At 41.5% G+C, this 25018-nt stretch overlaps 1 protein-coding gene across 1 annotated transcript in view; it reads right to left on the reverse strand.

Annotated features, from left to right (window-relative positions):
* Positions 1–899: 899 nt before the first annotated feature.
* The window catches only part of LOC131237830 (pantothenate kinase 2-like), a 38229-nt gene continuing 14110 nt past the window's right edge, over positions 900–25018 (reverse strand). The window contains exons 12-23 of the mRNA XM_058235839.1: positions 20476–20687; positions 19539–19583; positions 19346–19394; positions 7190–7272; positions 6473–6589; positions 5529–5592; positions 4039–4185; positions 3773–3931; positions 2762–2845; positions 1762–1956; positions 1319–1390; positions 900–1202 (exon numbers count right to left, since the gene is read on the reverse strand). Of these exons, the coding sequence (XP_058091822.1) occupies positions 1113–1202; positions 1319–1390; positions 1762–1956; positions 2762–2845; positions 3773–3931; positions 4039–4185; positions 5529–5592; positions 6473–6589; positions 7190–7272; positions 19346–19394; positions 19539–19583; positions 20476–20687 (1317 nt within the window). The 3' untranslated portion in view covers positions 900–1112. The remainder of the gene's footprint in view (positions 1203–1318; positions 1391–1761; positions 1957–2761; positions 2846–3772; positions 3932–4038; positions 4186–5528; positions 5593–6472; positions 6590–7189; positions 7273–19345; positions 19395–19538; positions 19584–20475; positions 20688–25018) is intronic.

The raw sequence follows: 25018 nt of genomic DNA on the forward strand, positions 1-25018 counted from the left end.
AGAGAGAGAGAGAGAGAGAGAGAGAGAGTGTGCATCTTTGCACGTGTCATGGGTAGAAAATCCGAACAGTCCATGTGATGCGGCACCCCATTAAACCCCAGGGCCTAAATTTTAGCCTGATCCAAAACTCTGGTGGGCCATAGCAAAAGGAAAAATCAGGCTAAAACTTGAGCCCTGAGGATTTCATGGGATGCCACATCACGTGGACGGTTTGGATCTCGTGCCAATGACACGCTTGCAAAGGTACACACGAGTTCTCACTTAAAGAGGTGCCCAGGCAAGAGTAATGGCCATCTTGCAGCAATCTAGACCGTTAATCTGGTAGGCTCACTGCAGGATTATATCTCATACAGGTTTTTCTAATCCCAAGCGCAGGCACCATCCTCAGTCCTCATGATAACATCAGGGCCAATCATCAAGTGGGCCTCATTTTGTGGATGCCCTTGACCAAAATCAACCTGGTCCACACATCTGGTGGACCACCGTAAGAAAGAAATAGACATCTAAGCCAAACATTATTGACCATCCAGTTCATTCGTACGTGGGCGGCTAGAGTTGTCTAAAGGCCAGGCCTGGGTAGGTTTGGGCCAGAGTTTGAACGGTCAGGTATGGCCCATTGAGTTGGGCTTCCTGGGTGATCCCAACCATTCAATCAGCGGATAGAAACAGACACTAAAACTCTGGCCATAGATCCGTTGAGTACACAGATCCAGGTCCGGGTTTGGATTGTATGACACTGGATCAGGTCGTAGGACAGATCCAAACCCAGCCCAATGGGTCCCAAATGTGGGTTTACATCTGGATTCGCGCTGGACCTGATCTGCGGCACAAGTAGAGCATTTTCAGTCTTTTTCTGGTGTTCATTAAAATTTTAGATTGACCAACAGGCCCTTTTTAAGTACAGTAATAACTAATGTGATCTATTGGCATTTCAAAAAATTCAGGGATATTTCAGCAATTGGCTCACCCTCTTCTGAATAATACAAGTACACAATTCTCAAAATATGATTTACATAAATCATAACACATCCTAAGGCAGTGGTATGGGGGCCAACACTGTTCAAATCATATGTGGGCCCACTGACATCAGCATAAACGGCTAACAGAGAATTTCAAATGGCCGGGTCGAAACGACAGACACAATCGTATATATTCCCGTTAACCAACTTCTCGGCCAGTCTTTGATTCTTCACCATTGCAAGCTGAAAAACAGGTTATTCAAGTTATGTTGAAAACTGTGGGAAATCTATTTCAGGCACACCCCACAAAGAAAATAATAATAATAATAATAATAAATAAATAAATAAATAAATCATACCTTTAGAGCGTCGCATTTAAAATGAGCATTGAAGTTTGTATGAAGAGAGCGACCCATTCCTTCCAAGATTATCTGAGTTCATGCAAAAATTAAGTATAATAAGAGTATTACGATGTCTATAGCAAGATTCATTTGAATTGTTAAAGAAATGTAGTAATCAGATCAACTATGGAAAGAAGACATGAAGGGTGCGTTTGGATGCTCAATTTAACCAGATTGCAATTCATTCAATTCATTATAGACAGAGTAAACACCTTGTGTGAATGTGCCAGTGCAGACGTTTGCAATTCCGTAGGTTTCAAGTTGGACTAGAAGAAATGGTAATCGTGTGAACCCCTTGTTAAGAATGATGTGGTTATTGAATTGGATTATGGCAATTTAATTAGCTGGCCATCCAAACACGACCTAATGTTTATAGGATTTTGAGAATGTGAATGGTGTACCAGATCGGCATCTTTTGCAGCAGCAGCAAGCTCTGAGCTGACCTGTCGGAGGTCTATGCATGGACTTCCACATCCGTTCTCAACTACCATTAAAGGAACTGGAGCTGAGTTTTCTATAGAACCATCCTGAATATTTACCATCGCATCCACAAGTAGCCCTCCTGCTTCGGCAGCTTTGCGGAGGATATCGCAATGCTGTTGACGAGAAGAAAGAGAACCGATCAGAATATTCAAAAGAACAAAACCAAACAGCTAAATTGTAAAGTTGCAACATTCTCATAAGATAAATGCTATTCCGACGTGCGTTTCATAGAGGTTCTATGATCACATGGCAAACATGGGACTATTGATCTGGCATGCCTCCACATCATCAATGAGATATAGGCCGAAGATCGTAGCGATTGATCAAATCTGACCATCTGATGGATGTGAGCTTTTGCCCACTGAATATGGGCCTCATTCTTTTTCCTTTTTTTCTTTTTTTCTTTCCTTCTTCTTTAAAAAAAATAAAAATAACAGTAACACTCAACAGTTCCTTTCAAAGGGCACAAATCAGATGGCTATCACAATCTGATCACCTTGTTTTTTTAAGGATATTGGTCAATGTTCCAAGTATCAGATACAATACAGCCATGTTGGCCCACCACCGAAATGTGTTGCAGAGAGCTAATACAGCTCAATACGGGCCTCTTTTATCATATTGGTTTCTGGAGGGGCGAATATGGTCCCCAAATCCAATATTAGAAACCATGAATGTGGCCCATCAATGCGGCTGTCAACGAATCAATTGTCCTATTCACCATACACGAGCATCATCTGCAAAATAACGAAGTATTGGTGTGCAATTCACGGAACTCCATGAAGGATGCACATCATAGCAGCATTCCTCTTATCAGAATACACAGGACACAGTAATTCATCAGTTCAACGATACGGATTAGCTCAGTTACAAGATGAGAGAGCAACTGAGATTGTTTTTTATATTTAATTCGATTAATACCTTTGCAGCCTCAGCTACGATTTCGGGAATTTCCATTGCGGTCACATCATTTAGCGCAGGCAAGGAATTTGCGACAAGAACAACCTGCAAAAAACAGACTCAGTTAATTTTCAATTAAAGTTCCATGGAATGCTTACCTATATATCAACTGTACGGGTTCTAGCACATGTTCTAGTTGCGTTATGACAAGTGATGTATTTGAACCCATGCAACAAGAACGCGCTGCAATTGTTCTGTGAAAACATGTGTCCATGGAATCCATGGATTCCATGTTTTAATCCAATCTAAATTGGAGTTGAAGAATATAATATCAAAAGATTCTCTTCTCGAGACAAGTGATGGAATGTCCTACATTCCGGCTACAATAAATAGATAAATGATTTTGGGATTTTGAAATTTGTGTTATCTGGCAGTGCATGTTCATCATCTTCTGATGTTTTTTTTTTTTTTTTCTGGATAAGGTAACAAGAAAAAAAAGAAAAAAGAAAAAAAAACTAAGTAACAAGAATAGAATTCACAGCAGTTTTCTAGTGATAATTCATCTGCTATGAACATATCTTTCGTCTTATGATAGCTCACAACATTCAATGGCACTTAGATGAGCTTTGTTAAAGCCCGCAACCACAGTTCTCCACATGCAACTCCATGCATGGACATATTCGAACTTTACATGTATGCAATGCCCAAGCCGTGCATCAGTTGGGTCCCACCATGTAGACGACCTGGCAACAACATATATGCAGCTCTACCCATTGGGTAGGCCATGTGGGTATAGAGACCTGGCCAGTTTAAAAAACCGCTTATGGTCCACATTCCACATGCACATGGGCTAGTCCAAAAATTGCACTATAGTATTTTTTGGGCCAGGTCATCTACATGGTGGGGCCCGCCCAAAGCATCCCTCTAGCGTCCTACACTCATGCCAGGGTGGCATGTGGGCATAGCAATATGCCTCTTTAGAAATAAGAGATGTCTACAAATGCCCATCAGTTAGTGTACAAACACCCTCACCTCAGTCCCCCGACGAAGGAGTTCACGTGCCAGTGGAAGCATCCCAAGAACAATATCAGCACCTGAGTTGTCTACGAAGAGCAGCGCTCTTTTATGTGGTTTAGGCTTCTTGTCTCCAGAACCCAACATCATTTCCTTGAAAGCATCGAAATCATCCACCTGAAAGCACAGAGCATGTGTAATATTCGGTTATCAACGGTTTCTACAAGCAGATTCAACTCTCAAATCTATCGTGATTTTCTCTTTGTATGATTATCTTAACTTACCCGCCAAGGTCGTTGCATCTTCTTGCGACTCATTCGATATATTTCAATGATAGCTCCTTTATGGTAAAGATCCACACAAGCGCGGGATCCCCAATCAAAGATATTTGCGGCAAGGACACCTTCAATAAGAGCAAGCAGTCTTGTCTCCTACAAAATAAAGGTCTCGTCATAACCACAGATAATCTAGGAAACAACTACTATCCACTCCAGGGCATCAAATTAGTTAGTATAATGTTTGGAATCATCTTCATAAACAGTATCTAGTATCAAACACAAGTTCTGCATTTAGATGCGCAGATGAACTCATTTTAAGAGGAAATGACAAATTTAAAATGTTAGGTTGATTTGTGGAGTGTGCCAGCATGGACCACTTGTTCAAAGCATGTGCCCCTCATCAGGTCACTTCCACCATGAAACATGCCCATGCCCAAAGATCAGGCTGGCCCACTCGTCGGGTGGGTCACATGCATGTGAGAAAATCAGTGCCTAGAAAAATACGACTAAAGGTTTATGTTCAAGTTACACATGTAGCATGCCTAACGAGTGGATCGGCTCATTTTTGGGCAAAGGAGATCTATACAGTGGGAAACACCCGATGAGTGGTTCAGCTATTGCACACGTGTGCCATGTTGGCTCTTTTTTCATGAATCACCTCTTCGATCTTACTTCACAAGAATCGCCTCAGCATTTCTCAGAAAGGAATCATATTTCCTCACATTGGTAACGACGAAGTAGACCTCAAATTACAGTTACGTTTCTTTCACACCCAACATGAAAGTGCCCCAATAGAAATTTGAAGCAACTGTGAATGAAGCAATAACGACAATTCAATTTGAAGCAACTGCAAAAGAAGAAATAACTTATGTATGCTATGTTATGTATGCTATGTATGCTAGGTTATGAAACTACGGTTTGGTTATTTCCACTTGATTAGAGCAATAATGGCAATTCAATATGATAGTGCTGTATCCAATAGTTATATGGAAATTCAGATGGACCACATGGAATAGTTGTATTGAATCCAAACAGATCAAATCTATGAAGCAACTGTAAATGAAGCATAACTGAAATTTTCTCTGAGAAGACAATATTAAACATCTGATTTTTCCCTTTATATCTGAACGACTCATTTACTCATAAAGATTCATTTGGTAGGCATAAATGGATGGTTAGGATTGATTGATTGGAGTGATTGTAGATATATGCTCCATCCATAATGGACCCACAATATTGATGGTTTGGATGGCCAGTGCCAAATGGGAGAGGATGAGTCACCACCATCTTTTAATGGTGCAAAACTAACACAGTGGTTTAGCCCTTCAAGGTGAAGTCATTCCCCCCACATGGCATTTCATTGGCAAAAGTCGTGCCCTCGGCATACCTAAGTTAGGTGCGCTAATGGTCCTTTACTGTTTCTAGGAAAGACATTTTAAAGCAAAATCAGGATTTGGGAGAAGAAGAGGATGCAAGGATGTCATGATTCCACGTACCTCACTCATGCCATCAAGTTCCATCAGAAGGTCGTGCAAAACAGCAAGAGATGCCTCATTTTCCCTATTGTGTCCACACAAGGGTCAAGGAAGTCAGAACATGTGAATGCAACAGATGGTCCAATTCCAATGCCTGGTCATGGGACCATGCCCAACATATAGAAATGCAAACACCCAAATAAATGCATTACAGCATTTGGAAATTCATTTCTAGAAAGGCCCATCCAAGATTAGGGAATGTCATAACTACAACAAAGAGCATGGGTCTACATTATAGACATTTATGAAAGTATCTGATTATGGCCCGGCCTTGCCCATGCACATTTTGGAAGTAAACCAGAATGAGAATGGACGGAATGTGAGGCCTGGCATGTTCACACTCTGTAGAAGCAGTGGGATAAATGAAGATGACAGGTCAGACCTGTTAACATCCCTGCATCCATCAGCATTTGGTGGGCATTCCATACAGACCATAACATACCAACTTTCTTGAAGATGAAATCTAACATGATGGACTAGAAACCAATTGAATGCATTAGAAAAAACAAACAGAGTAGAAAGGAAGAACCAAGATTTTTCTTTTTGCGCTTCTTTTTAATCAACTTTCTTAAATCACTAAATATATATAATAAAAAAACAGCATGTTATGAGACTAAGAACTGGGCATCATGTGCACGTAGAAGTCGAACACTGGTCAATCCTTTTCAACCACGCATTCTTTTCCAGCATGTGCAGCCCGCATGATGGCTGGATCAGCCTGATTGCTTTACCATGATACAAACAGGATGGGGCCACCTCGCGTGCGAGTAGTAGCATCACACATACCATGTTAAAAAACATTTGCAATGTCCACCCAATTCTTGACAATGTATCTAGATTTAGACGGCAGGTTAAAAAAAGAAAGAAAAAAAAAAGCACAGAAATGTAATGTATGATATGCTTACCTCTGTTTAATGCTTCTATACGCATCCACAAACTGGAACTCTCTCAAGCACTCTTCCCTTAGCTCCAAAAGATTGGCCAGGCCTAACTTACCATAAGCAGCAGGCTCTTCCATCAACCTATATCAACATGTAGATTAGAAAACAGGAAACCTTCTGAAAAGAAATTCACTCACTAATCGGACTGAGTACATTTCTTAAAATATATGTAACTATTAGACAAGGGGTCCATGACAGTAGAGGTTTTCTTTCACATGTTCAACATTAGAGCTTTGCTAAGCTCACACGTGGGTGGAATAAAGATCATGTACACACCACACATGTGCCAGCATGGCATGATAGGTCCAACATCCAATCCATCCATCAGAAGGCACCACTATATTGACGCCCTAGCCCAAGAATCAGATTGATCTAATGGTCAGGTGGGCCACTGTTTGAAAAACAAATGTACAGCTCCGAAAAATTAGGCTGAAAATTCTAATCCATCCACCTGTTTCCAATATTGGGGCACACATGCTGAGTGGACGACATTTATTTTTGGAAAACATGTAGAACGTTGGACTGACCTGATGGATGGATTGGATCTCACACGTGCCATGCTAGCACGTGTGGTGTGTATATGAGCTTTATTCTACAACCGTGTGCGCTTGGCAAAGCTCTCAACATTACAACTTTCTCTGGGGAGAAAAAAAATGGGCTTTTAACGGGTATGAAAACTACCTTGCCAAATGAGCAGAAAATGCATGAGCAAATGCATCGCCTCTTCTTTTAGCATCATCAGTCCCACCTTCACTAGCTACTGCCTGTGACGCATGCATGAATACGACATAAGTAGGGTTACACTATAACGAATTATCTGTGTCCATCGTCCAGATGGTCATGAAATGGATATAAGCTAGATATTGAGATAGATCAAGAAAAATAAGAAACGGAGAAAACAAACAATGTTCAATCAGGCAATTGCTCAGCTTAACCAAATCTTTCATATTGTGGGGACCATGGTGGATGGGATTGCCCAAAAAAATCTCCAATCAGATTACCCTAACCATCCAATTTGGCTCTCATCAAATGTGAACCATTGGTTGTAAACGTCCATTTTCACCCAATGAATGGAATCATCTGCTGGGGAAGATAAAAGGGCATCACCCGTTTATGATGGACCGCTCCAGATCAATGTTACATTTACCAAAACATTGGACCCACCTACACCATTGCTGGATCAAACAAGCAAATGCCGTTTGTTCAACTGAGAATCATATAATACATCTGGGAAATGTTTGTCTTCCATGCAAACATAGTTGTCCAAGATTTAGATAGCAAATCTAAGTATCGTGAACTCTATTTAAGTTGGTTGCAAAATTTTCCTGGCAGTGGTTTGGGCATCCATAGAGAAGTCATGAGCTCTAAGAAATCTTGCAAATACATCTCACATATGCCACCATTATATGGGTGTTAAAGTCCCTTGATATACATTGCTCGAGCTTTTGGAGAAAGTGGTTGTTTGACATGGTATCAGAGCTTTTTCTTATCCAAATTCTCCTTCAATAGTTCCCCTTTCTTCTTCCCAACAATACTCAACCTCTTCTTTGCAACGTCTGACCTTGAAATCGATCAGATTTCATTAATTTTCTCTTAGAAGGATGGTGAAAGAGAGATAGTCTCCATCATCATCCTACAAATGGCATTATAGCATCATAGCCTTACCGGAAGGATTTTTTTTTTAAAAAAATAATTATTTTCCCATCGGAAGTTCTCTTTGGAAGCATCACTCACCAAAGAAGTCTCGATCGACCCCAGATCTGGCCGGAAATCCTCTCAAATCTGATTTCTGGCATCAAATTTGCACAAGACTCGGTCCAACGCCTTCAGATCTTGCCGGAATCGACCTCCCGCACCTCCCATGATGCACAACATGAAAATTAGATATGATGTGCAAGATTTCAAGCTTTAGATCATAATAATTTAGAAACAATCACAATGATTCCATATCCCACATAAAGTCAAGCATTCAACAAGGGAAATCTACGAGGGTCCAAGCCTACACATGTTAGGGCTGAATTAATTAAAAATTATAGACCAAACAATGCTCAAAGGATAGTAGATTCATCCACACATGCAAAGGATTATTTCTCAATCCAAGGGATTCTCACGTTTCAATTCGGGAAAACCTAGGGTTTCAAGAGTGGAATAGAACTTGGGGATTTGAGATGATCTAGGGTTAGGGTTATGGAAACAAGGCAAAAGAGGAGTGAAATAGAGACGAGAGAGAACCTGTGATCAGCCTGCACATGTGGACAGCAAACCGACCAGACGCATGTGTGTGGGGCCTACGAATATAGAATCGGCCAGCTAAGACCTGGTCGGCCAGGGATAGGCCACCTTCCCTCTAAATTTCAGGCCAAACGGATGATCGGTTTGAACACGGTGCTCCGTCGAAGTTTTATCCCTCCTTCAGGACCAGATTCTCGAAATTTGCTATAGGGGAAAGATTAGATGCAAACGTGGGTGGATTTGATGAGGGGATGGCCATAGGAGATGAGAAATATGGATGATAGGAGATGGAGGCGATTTGGGATGAGTGTGGCTTTGCACCACGGTAGTTAGCCCTTCAAAGAAGGGAGAGTTTTGCACCCAATTAGGTTTCCATAACTAAGAGAATTAGAGAAGCGGGAAAACGAAGAATTTTATTAATCATCTTCAATGAAAAAAACCCTACAAGGGCCTGCCTATTTATAAGAAAAACCTATACCCCAAAAGCCTCGCCATGTGCGCATACTATTAGTTAAAGATGAAGTAATAAAAAATAACAACCAATCAATGCAATCTAAACCATTCGTGATGTTCTTAATAACGGTAATAAGCAAAACTCAAAGTCCTGGGTCACCCAGAGTAGTGGGCCACGATTACGAGATCCAATGATGGGATCCACATGATGATCGGGTCCACCCCAAGAAACCAAAACACAATCCTCTAACTAGGAGGCCATCCATGGATGTCGGCATTGATCCAGATCGAAGGCAGGGCCCTCCTTGCGTACATGTGTAAGGGGGGGCGTGCATGTGCGCGAGATGTCCCCATCAACTCTCCCTGGCTGCGAAGATTTCGCCACTAGCCAAACAAAACTCCTGAACCACTCCAAGATGTTAAGATCAAGTCTTTGAAGCTCCTCCTCAGTGAGTCACGTACTGTTTGAATCTGAGCGTGACTTCCACTTGACCAGGAGCTTTTGAAATCCGCCTCTATCTCCTCTCTAAGTGTGGGACGGGTAGGTATGGGAGTTAGAGGCTGAGAAGATGGGTCGGGAGGGGGCCATGGATTAAGAGAAAAGTCTGGGGAATCAGGATGGTTAGGTGACAGGCCAGACAATGTATCAGTGGTCCCCTGAAATGCAACTAGATCCTCTACATTTAATGTGAAACTAATTCCCATGGAAGGTGGAAGATCTATCATATACGCATTGAGACCGTTTCGTTTTATAATTTTGAATAGTCCAATGCTACGCGCGTGTAATTTACGAATGGCTCCTTGAGGGTACCGCTCTAGCCTGATGTGGACCATCACAGAGTCCCTTACATTAAATTCCTTGAATCGGTTATGTTGGTCAGCAGAAATTTTGTAATGTTTATTACTAATATTGATCTTTCGCCTGATATCTTGATGCAATGAATGAATGTAATGGGCAAAGGACTCTGCAGACTCTGATGGCCTATGGGACAAGGACATAAGGATAAGATCAATAGGCTTCCTAGGTTTATAACCAGTAATGATTTCAAAAGGACTTAAACTTGTGGATCTATTGACAGAACTATTAAATGCAAACTCGGCGATAAGTAGTGCAGTGTCCCATGTCCTGGTGTGCTCCCCCATTAAACACCTAAGCAAATTTCCCAGACTCCTATTGACCACCTCAGATAGGTTCGGTAGAGTCACCCCAGGGACAAAATCAATGGCGTGCTGTATATCCCTCATAGGGGGAAGCTCATCTGGTAGATCATCGGGAAAGACATTACAAAACTCATCCACTACCGGAATGGCCTCAGTGGGTAACTTTGCACTAGCCTATGGTGCACTTTCCCTAGCCACAAGGGCGTACACGAACTCAGTCTCTCACTCAAAGTCTTTGGTATTTAGAATATGGAGAGGCTTAGACTTGGACTTTGATTCCTCAACCAACCTCAAGTGATAAGAGAAAGGGAAGTATTTTTCCTTAAGAGTTTCTTTCACTTCTCCCCAATGGACTATTGGGGGTTCCCTCAACCTCTTTCTTTCGCTCCACAGTAGCCCAAAACCTCTTTGCTTGGCCCACAAGCTTCATCTTTGCAAATCGGACTTGACGAGCATCCGACATGTCGTACAACTCAAAATAGTAGTCCATATCCACCAACCAATCTTGAAAAGCTTTAAGGCTCAAGTGGCCATTAACCGTAGGGGCCTCTACTCTAACTCCCTTGAGGAGTTGCGCATCTAGGTCATAATGATCATGATGCCCCTCGGGGGGTGGGTGCATCGGTGCACGCCCATGTCCGTTTCTTTGGCCACCCCCATTCCCTTGTTTATCCTCTTGACCACCTGCCTGAGATTGGGCATCTTCCCCAATGGTGGGGTTTGCCCAGGCGGAGGTCTCTAGTTGGGTAATGCGCACATTAAGCTGATCCCAACGTTGGTCCATACGTTGTTCCAAGCGCCTACCCAAAGACTCAAACTGCCGGGTTATGTTGTCCATCAACTCTTGTAAATGTTCCATGTTTAGTGCAGGGTGCAACCCAAAACCGCGACCAGTACGTGTGGGCATACAACTACCCACTCAACTCAAAGGTCCTTTAATGCAACTCTATGCATCTAAATAGGACTAAATGCTCCTATAGGACTCTATATGAGGGAAACTACGCAACGCTCCTAAAATTCCAGCAACATAACTGTCCAAACAGTTTGTTAACAGAAAATTCAACAACGAAAATTGAAAAATTTCTGACAATAGAAAATTCAGCAGTCTATGTTGTGAATGATGGGTCCTAAACAACCCTATATGATGAAATTTAATGCAAAATAAATGCGAGTAGATTGAACCCTAAACATGCAATGCAATCTATTGAGGGTCAAATATTGCATATCAGACCCCAGTTATTGTCTGGATTTACGAACATGGTACTGTTTAACGGCCCAATTTAATTGTGTTTGTGCTGCAAGGTATATTTACGAGCTTGGACTGAAACAGGGTGTTAAAAGCATGGATTTAATGCTCTGATGTTACCAAGGCAAAGGACAGACCCCAGGAGACCAAGATCGACGGATCTGCACGCCAGAGAGACGAGAAAACTGAGAAACTGAAGCTCAAGTGACTCGAAATTGGTCCAGAATGCAAGATCACAGGGTTCCAATCATCTGTTCGGCTCGAAACCTCATATATGGCCTAAGGACCATAAATTAACCGTACACATCAAATTTGAGCCATCGGATCCCTGTGAAAGTGGCCCAACGGACAGATCAGCCCATAAATCAGCGAGTTAGGGCCCACCTGATATCTGGATATGCTTCAATTTTGAACTCAATGTCTGAAATAAGCTGACAAAACGAATGGTCAGAGCGAATTCCGTATATACATCACAGTGGGCCCCACATGCACTTGTGTGCACAGTGCGTACGCGCACTGGACACGCACCGAACGGTCAGCCCCGTCAAAGACGGGCTGACCCGTCTTTCTTCTTGCGCAGGAACAGCGGATGCACCAGCGTTCACCGGTTTCACGCAGTGGGGCCCACCCCTCATCCAAATCATCAATCTGGACCGTCCATTGTGTACAGAGGGGGGTATTAACCTCACCTAGGTGACCTTTTGACACCATGCAAGTGATTGCAAGATCCTAACCGTTAAACGCAGGATGGACAGTGGAATAAAAGATCGTGTGGGCCACACCGATTTCACTCCAAAAACACTCCTTCCCAGATGGTTTTTCGTCCTGAATCCAATGAGTGGTGTGGATCTTCCACCTGACAGCAATCAATGGGCCATCACACTTCGACTCTGTTTCGCAAAAGAGGTTGCGGTCCGTTCTTGTGGGCCACCATGGTCAATGATCCAGATAATCGGGACCGTCCATCAGGCTTAAAGGGGCCCTATAAACATGGCCTAGGTGGCGAAATTTCAAGATACATCAAAGATCGGTTTTCAATCGACCAAACGGAAGACTGACGGTGAATTAAAATAATTCGTGGGCTACCACGAATCTGATCCAAAAACGGTCACGTTCGATTGGTTTTTTGTGCACAATCCAATGAACGGATTGGATCTTGTGAGCAACACTAAGAAATGGGCCCCACCAACGTCCAGCGTCAGTCCGATGGCGCTGCTTGCGCACGCTACTACGTAAGAAACCCACCGACTTCTCTCCCTTTCGCACCAACCTGTTTCTGCGGAAATTCCCCACCGACCTTACGCCGATCCCTATGCCTATAAGAAGGAGAGAGACAGAGAGAGAGAGAGAGAGAGAGAGAGAGAGAGAGGATCATCAGAAAATCAGAGGAAGCTAGGAGAGAGCATGGACGTGGATAGAGAGGAAGAAAGAGAAACAGGGAGTGAAGTTCTTTTATCTTTTTGTTTTATTTTTGAGAACTAGCCTAATCATGTTTAGGGTAGGCTAAGCCTCTTAGCTAGGGCTAAGAGGTGAAGCTTGTAGCGTGATGGAAGACTTTTTACTTATGCCTTTTGTTTAGACTGAACTGATGTTGATTTTGGTTTAATTAAGGGAATGTTTTTAGTTTTTAATGGTCTGTTGTGACTAAAATTACAATGGGTCTGCGATAGCTTTGAGCATGTTCCTTTCCTTTTTATGATAATGATGTCAGGAAGCCCTATTGTTCACCATCGTCTCCTGGGCATGATTGGATGACGGTACCCTTCCTGACCCTCATATATCGTATGATTGGTTGGTAATTAGTTTAATTCTGTTGTTCACTATCTCCTGGGTATGGTTTGGTGATGGAATCCATTCTAATTCATATACCTTTCATCTCTTGAAAACTATATCAAGGTAAGTTCAATTTGATTTCATGGTTACACCCTTCAACTGGATGAAGATGGACTCTAAGTCCAGTTGAGTTTTTGATGCAGGCATAAGATCTCCCTGATCTCTACAAGTGGATCCTCTGAATCTCTAGTTTCCTTCCTCTAAATTTCTTAAGTTTTAAATTAATATTTTACCATTATTCCCCAAATTAGAATCGATTTAGATTTCATCTTAGTCTAGTTCTAGTTCTACTTAGTTTCAGATAACGTACAGGTATCAGTCCCTTGGGATTCGACCTCGGTCTCACCGAGTTTATTACTACATCACAACCCTATACTTGGGGTGTGAACACAATCCCCTATGAAAAACCTAAGCTTTGATACCAAATTTGATGTAGGACACGAAAATTAAACATGAGATGCAATGATGGGATCCACATGATGATTGGGTCCACCCCAAGGAACCAAAACGCAGTCCTCTAACTAGGAGGCCCTCCATAGATGTCGTCATCGATCCGGATCGAAGGTAGGGCCCTCTTCCTTGCGTACGTGCATAAGGGGGCGTGCATGTGCACGAGATGTCCTCATCATCTCAGCTCACTGGAAATCACTTTTGGACTGATTTTCGGCGCCGGATCTTGCTGGTGCTTACTTTTACAACATCGATTCTCGCCAGAATCCCCTCCAGACACATCCAGCGTCACCGAAATCACTCTCGGTTCTCCAGGGGCATCAAATCTGACTCTAGACCACTTTAAAGGTGTCCAACCTAGCCAGGAACCCTTCCAATGGCTTTGGACCTCGAAAATCACTCCAGAGGTGATGGAACTTGCCGGAACTCACTAGACTTCATCGGAAAGCCCTCCAGGCCCGGTGAATCTCACTGAAAACACCTTTAAACCTGCCGGAAACCCCTCTAGGGTCTGTTTTTCGCATGAGATTTTCCCGTCGACTCATCTAAGGCTACCGAATCTAGATGGAAGTGTCTTATGGGCCACCTATTGAACTTTGATTCTTCGTCTAAACTTTATTCAACCACCTGGACCTCCGTTATAAATTGAGAAGTGCTTTTTCCTTTTTGGTATTCCTTTTTCTTTCCCTTTTTATTAAATGGGAGAAAATAAATAAAACTAGATCCCAGTTGGACATATTGATAGCCCTAGTCTTACTATCACCATAGTAAAACCAGAAGGCACAAATTACTTGGAGTGGTCTTAAGTGGCCCGAATGTACATTAGAGGTCGGAAAAGACTTGGATGCATTACAGGAGCTAAGAAACAACCCAATCGGGATGATCCCACCTATAAGGAATGAGAAAGTGAAATTTGGCTTGTGATGTCTTGGTTGCTAAATTCAATGCAACCCAGTATTACTCGAGGCCTTTATCTCTTGAAAACTGCAAAGGATATATGAGAAAAAGTTGCCAAAATGTACTCCCATCAGGAAGACTTAACCCATCTTTATCAACTTCACACGGAAATTAACAATCTCAAACAGGGTGATGGAACTGTAAAAGAATATTTCACTAACTTTAAAATAAAAATAAAAATGAGAAGCACTAGACAACTGTTAGACAACTATTCTAAAGTTGGAAGATTTGAAAAATCAGATAGGACAATTGTGGATCTTTAAATTCCTTGCTGGTCTTCGTTTGGATTTTGAACCTTAATGTATACGGATTCTTGGTAGAGAATCTCTTCCTGCCCTCAAATCCATATATAATTACATACGCACAGAGGCTCAACAATGGAATGTTGTCTCTCCTACCATCCTTCTAGAACGATCAACCTTGATTAAAGAATCTAAAAATACCAAGGGGCAAGAGACTGGACGTGGAAACGTGGACAAAGACAAACTTCAATGCACGCACTGTGGAAAAAGAAGACATTTAAAGGAATTTGTTGAGCTCTTTATCTTCACCTTTCGCCAAAGGATGTCGAAACAAAGTCTTCTGCCATATAAGTGTCATTGATGAAACTTCGAGCGATGGTGCACCAGATCCAAGGGATAAAACTATTAGTGAGCTACAACAACAAGTGGCAGCCCTTCAAACCTCAATCTCCGTTGTTGACCAAATAGGGAAGTCAGGTACATCTGCAACTGCAAACCACGTGTCTCAGACATCCTGGATCATAGATTCAGGAGCATCTGATCATATGACGGGTATAGCCAATGGTTACACTTCCTACTCCCATCTCCAGTAATATTAGATTGGCTAATGATTCCCTCTCTAAAGCTCTCGGAAAGGGAACCTTATGCCTTTTTTATTCCTTACCCATCTCTTCTGTTGTCCATGTTCCCTATTTTTCATCTAACCTTTTTTCTGTGAGCTCCTTAACCAAACAACTAAATTGTTCTGTTACTTTTTTATCTGTCTTATTGTGTTATCCAAGATCTGGTAAAGAAGAAGACAATTGGTGGTGGTCATGAAGATCGGGGGCTTTACCTTCTCAACTAAGAAAAATCTTGCTCTGCTCATGTCTCTCTGCTTTTATCATTGAGAATAAAAATCGGTAGTTATCTATCTTTGCAATCATTATGTCTTTTATTTCTTGGAAAGTTTAATAAAAGTGATAAGCATACAATGTGAAACTCGTCAGTTATCCAAGCACTGTCGACCTACTTTTCCCTTGAGTAACACAAAAACATTACATCCATTTCAACTAATTCACTCCGATGTATGGGGATTTGCTCCTCTGATCTCTTTATTTGGTTTCAAGTATTTACCATCATTTATTGATGACTTCTCACGATATACATGGATTTATCTTCTAAAAAGTCGTGATGAAGTCTCATCAATTATCAAGATGTTTCATCAAATGGTTTCTACTCAATACAATGACAAAATTAAAATCTTTCGATCTAACAAGGAGTGGTTGAGTGAAAAAATGGGCACTTGTTAGAGGTTACTCGGTCATTATTGCTCGGCATGTTATTTCCAAGAGTATATTGGGATGAAGCCATTCTTCTTTCCGCATATATAATTAATCAAACTCCAATTAATGTGCTCAAGGGAGAGTACCCATTACAAATTTTACAAACTCATGCATCTCTATTTGTCCTTTCACCAAAAGTGTTTGGGTGTTGTTGTTTTGTCCATATTCTTGGACCATCTCGCACAAAGCTAGGACCACAATCAATTAAATGTGTGTTCCCAAGGTACTCAAACTCTCAGAAAGGTTACAAGTGTTATTGTCCTATTAATCGAAAAGGAACGTTTCTAAGGATGTTACATTCTTTGAAAATGTGCCTTATTTTAATTCACGCGAAAGTACAACTCTTGCACCCTTTCCTCTTCCTGTTATAGGTGAATCCCAACTTTTAGATGAACTGTGCTCTACTAAATCTAGAGAACTCAAAGTCTACTCGATGTAAGAAGACCCCCACTCTTTCCAAGAACCACCACTCCTCAAGGTTCGAATCAGAATTGGTGGATCTCCCAATTGCTCTTCGCAAAGGAACCAGGTCATGCACAAATCATCCCATTAGTAATTTTGTATCTTACAAAAATTTATCTCTCTTACCAATCATACCTTTCCTCTATATCATCTATCACTATCCTAACCAAGTTGCGGATGCACTTGACAACCCTAAATGGAAATCAAATATGGAAGAAGAGATAACTACCCTGGAAAAACAAAATACTTGGGAATTAGTCTCTGTTCCACCTGACAAACATATTGTTGGATGCAAATGGGTATTTACTATTAAATACAAGGCTGATAGTTCAATAGATGGATACAAAGCATGGCTAGTTGCCAAGGGATTTGCTCAAAAGCATGGTGAACATTACGATGAAACATTTGCCCCAGTAGCTAAATTGAACTATGTTTCAATCCTATTGTCTATTGTCGTCAATTTTCAATGGCCTCTATATCAACTAGATGTTAAAAACGCATTTCTACATGGCGATCTTCATGATGAGATATATAAGGCCCTTCCTCCCAATTTTCAGCTTAAGGGGGAGACTCGCAAAGTTTGTCATCTTCAAAAAGTTTTGTACAGCCTCAAACAGTCTCCTCAGGCTTGTTTGAAAAGCTTGGCAATACAATTACCAACATTGGATTTAAAAGAAGCACCTTTGATCACTCTGTGTATGTTAAACACAAGGATGGTAACATGACAATTCTTGTCGTATATGTTGATGATATCATTTTGACTGGCTCGAGCATTACTATGATAGACAATGTCAAGAAATTCCTGGCCTCGCCATTTCAGATGAAAGATTTAGGGATGCTGAAGTACTTCTTCATAATTGAAGTAGCTCGCTCAAAAAGAGGAATCTTCTCATCCCAACGTGAGTACGTGCTTGATTTGCTAACTAAGGCAGGTTTACTTGGTGCTTGCCCGGTTGCAATACTTATTGAGGTAAATCACAAGTCATGAGAGACAATCAGACAAAATTGATAATTCAGGCATGTGTCGTCATTTAGTGGGTCATCTAATTTATCTCAGCTTTACTCGACCAGATATCACGTATGTTGTTGGAATTGTAAGCCAATTTATGCAATGACCTTGCCGGCATCGTCTTGAACCAGTTTATTGAATCCTTCATGACTTAAAAGCTGCACCTGGCTGTGGTCTTCTCTACTCAAATCATAGTCACTTTAATATTAGCAGGTTCTGCGATGCTAACTGGGCTGGCTCCTCCTTTGACCGACGTTCCACTACAGGATATTGCACATTCATAGGAGGAAACCTAGTTACTTGGAAAAGCAAGAAGCAATCTGTTGTTGCCCATTCCTCTACCGAGGCTGAATACCGTGCAATGGCCCATGGTGCTTGTGAAATTATGGGTGAAAGTTATTCTTCAAGACATGGGATTCACAACATCTACTTCAATTCCAATACATTGCGACAATCGAGCGGCCATCCATATTGCAAATAATCCAGTCTTCCATGAGTGCACAAAGCACATTGAAGTTGACTGTCACTTCATTGGAGAAAAACTGACCGCCAATCTTCTACATACTCCTTTTGTTCGTTCAGAAGATCAGCTAGCAGATGTCTTTACCAAAGCCATGTCTACAGTGCATCTCAAGAGCATCAGTGTCAAGCTTGGCATGAACGGTATCCATGCTCTAGCTTGAGGGGGAGTGTTAGTGTGCAAAAGGTGTGTGTACACCTAAGGAGTACAAAACACCAATGGTGTACACAAACCTTCATGCACTTATAGTGTATAGTATGAAGAGAATTAGCTTAAGTTTTTTAAATTGTATATAGCCTCTATATGTTTAAGTATCCTTATTGTAATCTAATTAGGATTATAGTAGAATTAAGGTTATAAATAAAGTATTAAGGAAAGATTGTATGAAATGGGTAAAAACAATAAAAGTAAAAAAATCATGAATACATTGGCTATATCACACACACTGAGCAAATAACTTGTTTATTTCTGTACGCATGACATATCAAAATTTCAACATCTACAAGGGTATAATTCCATTGATTTGAACTGATAAAAATGACATGTTTCAAGAACTTATTAATTTTCTTAATGATGGCCACATATCAACTTCGCCTTTCATTGTCATCATAGTAAAAGTAAAAAACAATGCCACTCGAGCATGGATTTAAGCAGCGGTGTCAGATTATGACTTGCCCGGGGATCGTAACTAGCATGATTTGCCTGAATCAGTCCTATATCTGTGGGGTGTCTTGTTCTGTTCAGATAGAAACTGATACAACTCCGGCGATATTGAACAATTTTTCAAAACATGTGCTCAAGTGATGATAGATATATAAGAAACCCTAAAATAAGAGTTTTTTTTATAGAGAATTAAAATTTAAAAAAAAAGAAAAGAAAAGTGCTGGGAGATGGATGAGAGAATTGGATGATGTCTTGGGAAAATACATTGAGAGATGGATGCCTACCTTATCAACAAGGTCGGGCATATGCTCCGATAGCACGGTGAACCAATAGCTACAGAAAAATATGGTTTGCAAGTAAGCAAAGGACAGAAAGAGTTCAATGATCTTTGTAAGAGGGTAACCAGAATAAATAACATAATTTGAAAAGCTAAGGCAGAGATTCTCCTAACGGGCAGCAATCCAATATTTAACTTACTCAAGCTCGCCATGATCTGAAAGATCGATCGTGTTGGGTTCGTACCTGTAGACATTTAATTATAACATGAGAGATATAACCAAGCATTTTTATACTTTGAAATTAACTGGAACAAGTTCATACACCATAAGAAATAGTCATTTATTGCTTGCAAACTGAAACATAGTCCACCATGAGGAAACTATATAATAGAAGTATGGCAAAGTAGCTGTTTCTCTTCTCTAAACCACCTTGTTAAAACATGCAAAGAGCAGGGGTATGATAAAATGGTCAGCCTGAATTACCAGCATTTTCATTTGACCAAGGATTCATACCGGTGGACCCATCTTTCAACAATCCAGAATTTCAGATCATTTGCTTGGTGAGCCACACACCATGGATGGTCAATACTAAAATCTCCTCCAAACAATCCCAGCTATCTGATTGGTGAACTTTTGTCATTGCATATGACCTTTGGGTATTATTTCTTTCTAACCATCCATTTGCAATCCAATCACGGATGGCCAGGACTAACCGATTGGTGAACTTTTGTCATTGAATTTGACCTTCCATCTGCAATCCAATCATAGATGGCCAGGACTATCTGATCAGTGAACTCATTGCACATGACTTTTCCTTATATTTTCTTTCTTACCACCATTCGCAAGCCAATTATCAGATGGCTAGGACGGTCCGGTAAGGAATTTCTGTGAACAGACAAATCACATGGATCAAAAGGCGGCCACCCATACAGACTGTTGAATAGGCTGGAAAGGCAATCTTACATGAAGTACCCACATGGCACAACCCCATTGTACAATTTCTGCATCTCTTCCTGTCACATAACTACAAACCATGTCCTAAATTTGGTATCACTAAAATACTACTTACATGACGAAAAGCTTACAAACAATTACTCAAAAACCAAGTACCAATAGCATTCAAAAAACATACATACGTCTTTGGGTCTGCCAGTAATGGAAACACCTCCAACGTGGGTTCCAGATGAAGGACACCAACATTCAAAGTAGCGCTTGCATCAGAACGTAAAGAGTCTCCCCGGGAAGAGGGTCGTTCAAATCCTCCAACACCAGTGGTTCCAGGTGGGGACATTGGCACAGGAGCAGTAATCTCGGTACCTTTCTGCACAAACTTCTCCATCCATGATATCTGCGTACAACGTCAAAATATTCCCGTTTCAGCAAATTGTGGTAAACCATCAACTAGAAAAAGCTAACATGTGCTTGCAAGCAAAACAATCGGAACATAAGACAAATGTCTTGATGAGAAACTGTACTGACTTTAGAGACAATAAAACCTCCAAAGAAGAGCTGCTTCAAATTTTCACTTGAAAGTCAAAATATGTCATTAGATAACTATTGAGGCAAGCAAGGGCATGCAAGGCGATGCCAGAAGTTGTGCGTAAAAGGTTAGAACTGATTCTAAAAATCCAACGGAATCAAATCCCTTTTCTTTACATTCTGTGCATGTACGAGTGCCCGAGCTCAATGAATGGTCTGGTTCCGGATTCCACCCTAACTAGGCTCTGTTGCCACATGGTAGGGGAAACAACCCCTGCCACAATGGGTCCCAAACCAACCAAAAGGCGCCTAGCTTTCTTCAGATGCTCGTGGTGTGATTCAACAACATCTAACGGTTTCCATGACAAAGAGATACTCGGCCTCTACCCAATAACTAGCAGAGGACCCTGAGAAAAAGCCCTACAAAGGCAAACTTGCAAAGATTGTGTAAAGAGGGAAAACCCATTTATTGGAGGTTTTCTCTATCGCATATGAAGGGAAGTTTCCCTTTTGAGAAGACTTACTCTCTGACAAGGAACTATTAGTGTGATGCCACATCATTTAGTTCGGACTCACTACCACAACCCGAGGGGACTCAGTCAATGGACTCGTGCAGTCTCAGCTGGTAAGGGGATTTTCCTTAATGGATGGGTATCTCCATCTGAAGTGGCCTTCTGTGCTAGCCTAGTGATGTTGGCAAGCTGACCCCTTTCAACCAAGGCCTAACACATAGGCAGGCTTCCTTGAGAAGCATTTCTCAAATGTTGGAAAATAGAAATTTGCTGCAACAAGAAGAAAACATTCCTGTAATGACTTCCTCTCCATATGGCACCAACCAAAGACTACCATGTTAGCCCTAAAGACTGGCCCTCAAGACAAGATCAATCCAAGTCTATCATATGGGCAGACTCCCTGGCCCTTGGATCTGTATAAAAAGCCACAAGGGGTCCCTTTTGAAGTAAACACATTGATCTTCTATGAACTCCCTCAAAGCCTGCACCTCGCATTACCCCTCCCTCTCTTCTTTTCTTTGTTACACTAACCATAGCTCTCCTAACATGGAGCGAGGGGGATGCCCATGGATCATGTCATGCACTCTTTTGCAGAGAAGACGGGAGACCTACCACCAAGACAATATGAGTATAAGCAGCTGTCGCATCGTAGATTAACCTCCATTTGAGAAATGAACCACATACCCCTTCACTCCATGCAAAAGGAGTTGTTTGCAAAGGTGCACGAAAAACTTACCAAATCCCACTATATTCCTATTGAGTCTCTTTCTAAAGTCACACAATGCAACATATGCATGCTTTTCTTTGACCAACCTTGGGCCCTTATCTCTTCAGTTCTGATTTGGACACTATTAGAGTGCAACCTACACACTTCAAGAACGTCCCCATGTTCTACAAACTCTCTCAAAGTGAAACCCTCCACTCCTCTCCAAGATTCTTCCCTTGAGCTCTTAGACTTTATTGAAGTGTCAGCCAAGGCATTCTTCTCCTTAAAGCATCCTTTTTGCTCTCCTGTGATCTTACTCTAGACCTTGTTAGAGTGCATCCATGCACTTGTCGCGCGCAGCCGCCATCCGTTAGGCGCGGAAGCAACCTTAGAGCAAATCAAACACAATAATAGAAAAACGAAAAACGAGCAATCACAGAGAATACACAACGATTTACATGGAAAAACCCTTGCGCGATGCAGGACATGAAAATTAAATATGATATGTGAGATTTCAGGCTTAAGATCACGTTAGTTCAGAAACAATTACACAAATTCCATATCCCACATGAAAGTCCAAACATTCAATTAAGGGGAATCTATGCGAGTCCAGGCCTACACATGATAGGGCTGGATCAATAAAAATTATGAACCAAACGATACTCAAAGATAAGAAATAATCATCCACACATGCATAGTAATCAGTCCCTAATTCAAGGGATTCACCAATTTCAAATCGAGGAACCCTAGAGTAAGAAAAGGGGCATAAAATTGAAGATTTGAGTAATTTAGGGTTAGGTTTACGAATTTTGGGTGAAAGCGGAGTGAAAGAGAGGAGAGAGATGAACTAGAGAAGTACCGCACGCGTGGACAACAACAATGGCCCAGACGCACATGCGTGTGATCTCGGCCGCACGTGTGGGGCCCACTATTCAGAAAAAAGCCAATGTACCCCCAAATCTCAGCTCGATCCAATGTACTCCAAAACCCCCAAATCTCAGCTCAATCCAATGTACGGTTTGTGCGAGGTGCTCCGCCAAAGTTTTAACCCTCCTGTAGAGCCAGATTCTGAAATTCTGTTGTGGGGAGGAGAATTGCTGCACTAGATGATTAATTCAAAGTGTAGATGATGGGGTGAGATGAGAAGAAGGAATGGTAGAATATGGGTAGTAGAGATGGCGATGGATGGGGGCGAATCGGGATAGATGTGGCTTCGCACCACGGTAGTTAACCCTTCGATGAAGGGAGGGCTTGGCACCCAATTAGGCTCCACAACTCAGAGAGTAGGAAAACGCAGAATTTTTATTGATCTTCAATCAATGAAAAAACCTACAAGGGGTGCCTATTTATAAGAAAACCCTATACTCCCAAAACTCGCACCATGTGCGCAACCTATTACTTGGCGATGAAGTAAACTAAAATAAAAACCAAACAGAGAAATCTAAACCGTTCACGATGTTCTAAATAATAACAATAAGCAAAACCTAAAATATGAAATCAATCCGACAAGTGGGAAACGATCATAAGATCCCATGATGGACTTTTCTTGACTATCGGGCCCACTTTTTTAACCAAAACTTGTTTTCTAGCTAGGAGGCCCTCCCTGGACGTCGTCATCGAGCCAGATCAATGGTGGGGTCCTCCTTCTATGTATGTACGTGCGTAGGGGTGGTGGTGTGAGTGCGCGTGTGCGCGTGATGTCCCCATCATTGCGGGAAAAAAACCACGACACCAAACGACAAAACAATCCACTATAGTCGAATAATTACAAGAGATAGACAACTTACATATCTGTAAAACTCTCGTCTCTTAAGACGAAATCCCTTCTCAAAACCCTAGAAAACCATTTTGCTCTCTCCCACATTTGTGTGTTCACCCTAATCCCGTATTACAACCATATATATAAGGCCCGTACAAAATTAGAAATAAAATCACGCACTTACGCATAAGTTGCGCAAAACTTCGATTGAACCACCAATTGAATCAACAACAATCAAGGACCACCGATCGAATCGAAAGTGCCTAAAAGTGTCCAGAGAGCAAACACGATTTTCTCGATCGAATCGAAGCCAGTTTCAATCGAATCGAAATTGCCAAAATCTGTCCAGTGAGTAAACTGCATAATCTGGAATTTTTCCAATCAAATCGACCATGTTGTCGATTGAATCAAAACCCTTATTGAGGCACAATATTAAAGGCACCCAATCAACAATCTCCATTGTGGCTTCAATCCAGCATCTCCGCCATGACAAAAAATTGTTATCCCATCTCTAATCTTCTTTATAGCTTTATCATTGCCCCATGTGCACATTTCGTCTTCATTTTATCTTTGTCAAGGCCAAAGAAGTCGAGCAAAACCTAAACTTCTTTGCAGGAACCACTGTTGTTAGCATGGTGGCCGGATTTTCACCAGTGTGAATCTTCTCAAAAGTAACATTGCCTTCCTCTAGCACTTGCTAGATAAAATGATGATGCACATCAATGTGTTCAGTCCGCAAGTGATAAGCTGAGTTCTTTGCCAAATTGGTTGCACTTTCGCTGTCACAATACTCAACTTCGGTTGTGTAAAGAGAAACTACCGACTGAAGCTTCAATATCCAACTAATAACTCTATTCGCTAACACAAACGAGTAATTGGAAGTCAACCTTCTGTCATCCACGCTTCCATATCCACATAGCCTATTAGCTTCTCCTCTGATTTACGAAATGTCAAGACATAGTCAGTTGTACCTCGTATGTAACGAAGTAGTCATTTCATTGTCTCCCAGTGTTGTTTGTCAGGGTTTAACATATATCGGCTCACAACACCCACCGCATGTGAAATATCAGATCTAGTACAGACCATGGCAATATAAGACTGCCAACCGCGCTTGAGTAGGGCACACGAGACATACTACTTTTCTTCATCTGTAGTAAGACATTGTTCCGAAGAAAGCCGAAAGAGGGGCAACATGGGGAGTGATAACCGATTTAGAATTATCA

Source organism: Magnolia sinica, chromosome 2 (genome assembly GCF_029962835.1).
Source record: "Magnolia sinica isolate HGM2019 chromosome 2, MsV1, whole genome shotgun sequence".
In the NCBI taxonomy this organism is placed as follows: domain Eukaryota; kingdom Viridiplantae; phylum Streptophyta; class Magnoliopsida; order Magnoliales; family Magnoliaceae; genus Magnolia; species Magnolia sinica.